At 47.2% G+C, this 1,558-nt stretch overlaps 1 protein-coding gene across 1 annotated transcript; it reads right to left on the reverse strand.

Annotated features, from left to right (window-relative positions):
* Window positions 1-262: 262 nt before the first annotated feature.
* On the reverse strand, window positions 263-469 carry Pmar_PMAR018966 (hypothetical protein; the record flags this gene model as incomplete). The annotated part of the gene is made up of 1 exon (XM_002781405.1): window positions 263-469. One exon carries the CDS (start codon window positions 467-469, stop codon window positions 263-265), a length of 207 nt encoding a protein of 68 aa, XP_002781451.1.
* Window positions 470-1,558: the final 1,089 nt, after the last annotated feature.

Here is a 1,558-nt window from a genome sequence, read left to right on the forward strand (position 1 = left end):
CCATAACCCTGTTACTTTGCCAGATAAGAAACAGTAGCGGTAAACGAAGAGAAACGTGTGGAGTTAGTGACCAGCTCACCCACTCAAGTGACTACTTGAACGAAGGAGTAACACTTGTCCGGGTGGAGCGACGCCCATTCCGACTAATTCCTCAATCATCTCCGGGCTCATCTTCATCACTTTGGACATGGCTTCTTGTCATATCTGCGGAGCTTGCTCGTATTCTTTATCACCTAAAACGTAACTCATTGGCGCAGTCTGGTTATCTGGCTTGATGTAGAAACCCCAAAATAGATACCTGGTACTGGCCGCTCCTGATCTCGTTCTCCTTCTTCCTTTCCGCCTTCTCCACACGTTTCTTGTTGGCGATAGCCCTCTTCTCTTTAGCGATGGCTTTTAGTTCTGCTTCGCGTCCTTTAGCCAAGGATAGGTCGCGCTCGCGAATTTTCCGGGCATCGAACTTGCTCATGCCGGGCTTAGCAGGAGGACGATAGTCCCTTTTGCTTGCCTTAACTTTGATAGTCCTAGCAAGATGTCATACATCGAATCAATAATTGCATGAGCGCAATGAAGAAGAATACTGATGAGCTTGCCTATGAAGAGTCATGGCGATCAAGGCGTTTCTATTAAGCCACTGCGAAAGAATGATCGTCGTGCTAGAACATTTTGGAACTTAACCCTGGATTTGCAGGGATCGATACAACCAGGTAAACCCACTGAAATTCAGAACCCCACGTGGCTGATCAACATTGTTGATTCAACACGGTACAATATAGACAAAAACGCTGCCCTCAGTTCCGATATTACATTCTCCCGGGGAGTTGCTTCCAGGGTCTCCCACTGACACACATCCGGGATGGATTCTGAGCTTTAGGCGGTCTGACTTTTGTCATGGCTTATCTGGATAATACACTATACTAATGTGTAGACCAAAAACATCCCGTCGCCCTTATTGCACCCTGAAGCGATCGACGTAATACTGAATTCCATGGAAGGACAATCCAATACTTCTCTGGCGAATCCCGCTTATGTTCGAAAACTTTAGAGTCGCGCTCGCCCCAGATCAAATAGGAGTTTATTCAAGTTGGTTGCGACTCTCCGATCCACCACTTAGACTTCCCGCCCTTGAGTCGAGAACTCGACTCACCCACCCTTGGCTGCAAAACCGAATCATTGAGCTACGATGTGTAACCTATAGATCTCAAGAATAGCAACGAAAGAGATATGGAAGTAAGCGAGATCTAACCGAGTAGTTCAATGATACCTGCCTACGGGCGGCAGTGGGTGGGTTTAAAAAAAAATAAAGAAGCGTAGCAACGCTAACGACTGACAGAGAGAATATCAGACCATCTCGTCGCAGTCGCCTAGTCATCCCTTCATTATCTTGTAGTCTTGACACAACTCGATTCCGGATGAGTCGCTCGTCACTTGAACTCTTAAGCATGTTTCCCATGCTTCTCCATTCAAGTTGGTTGCGACTCTCCGATCCACCACTTAGACTTCCCGCCCTTGAGTCGAGAACTCGACTCACCCACCCTTGGCTGCAAAACCGAATCAT

The sequence above is a fragment of the Perkinsus marinus genome, assembly GCF_000006405.1.
Source record: "Perkinsus marinus ATCC 50983 genomic scaffold scf_1104296942488, whole genome shotgun sequence".
NCBI classification, from domain to species: domain Eukaryota; phylum Perkinsozoa; order Perkinsida; family Perkinsidae; genus Perkinsus; species Perkinsus marinus.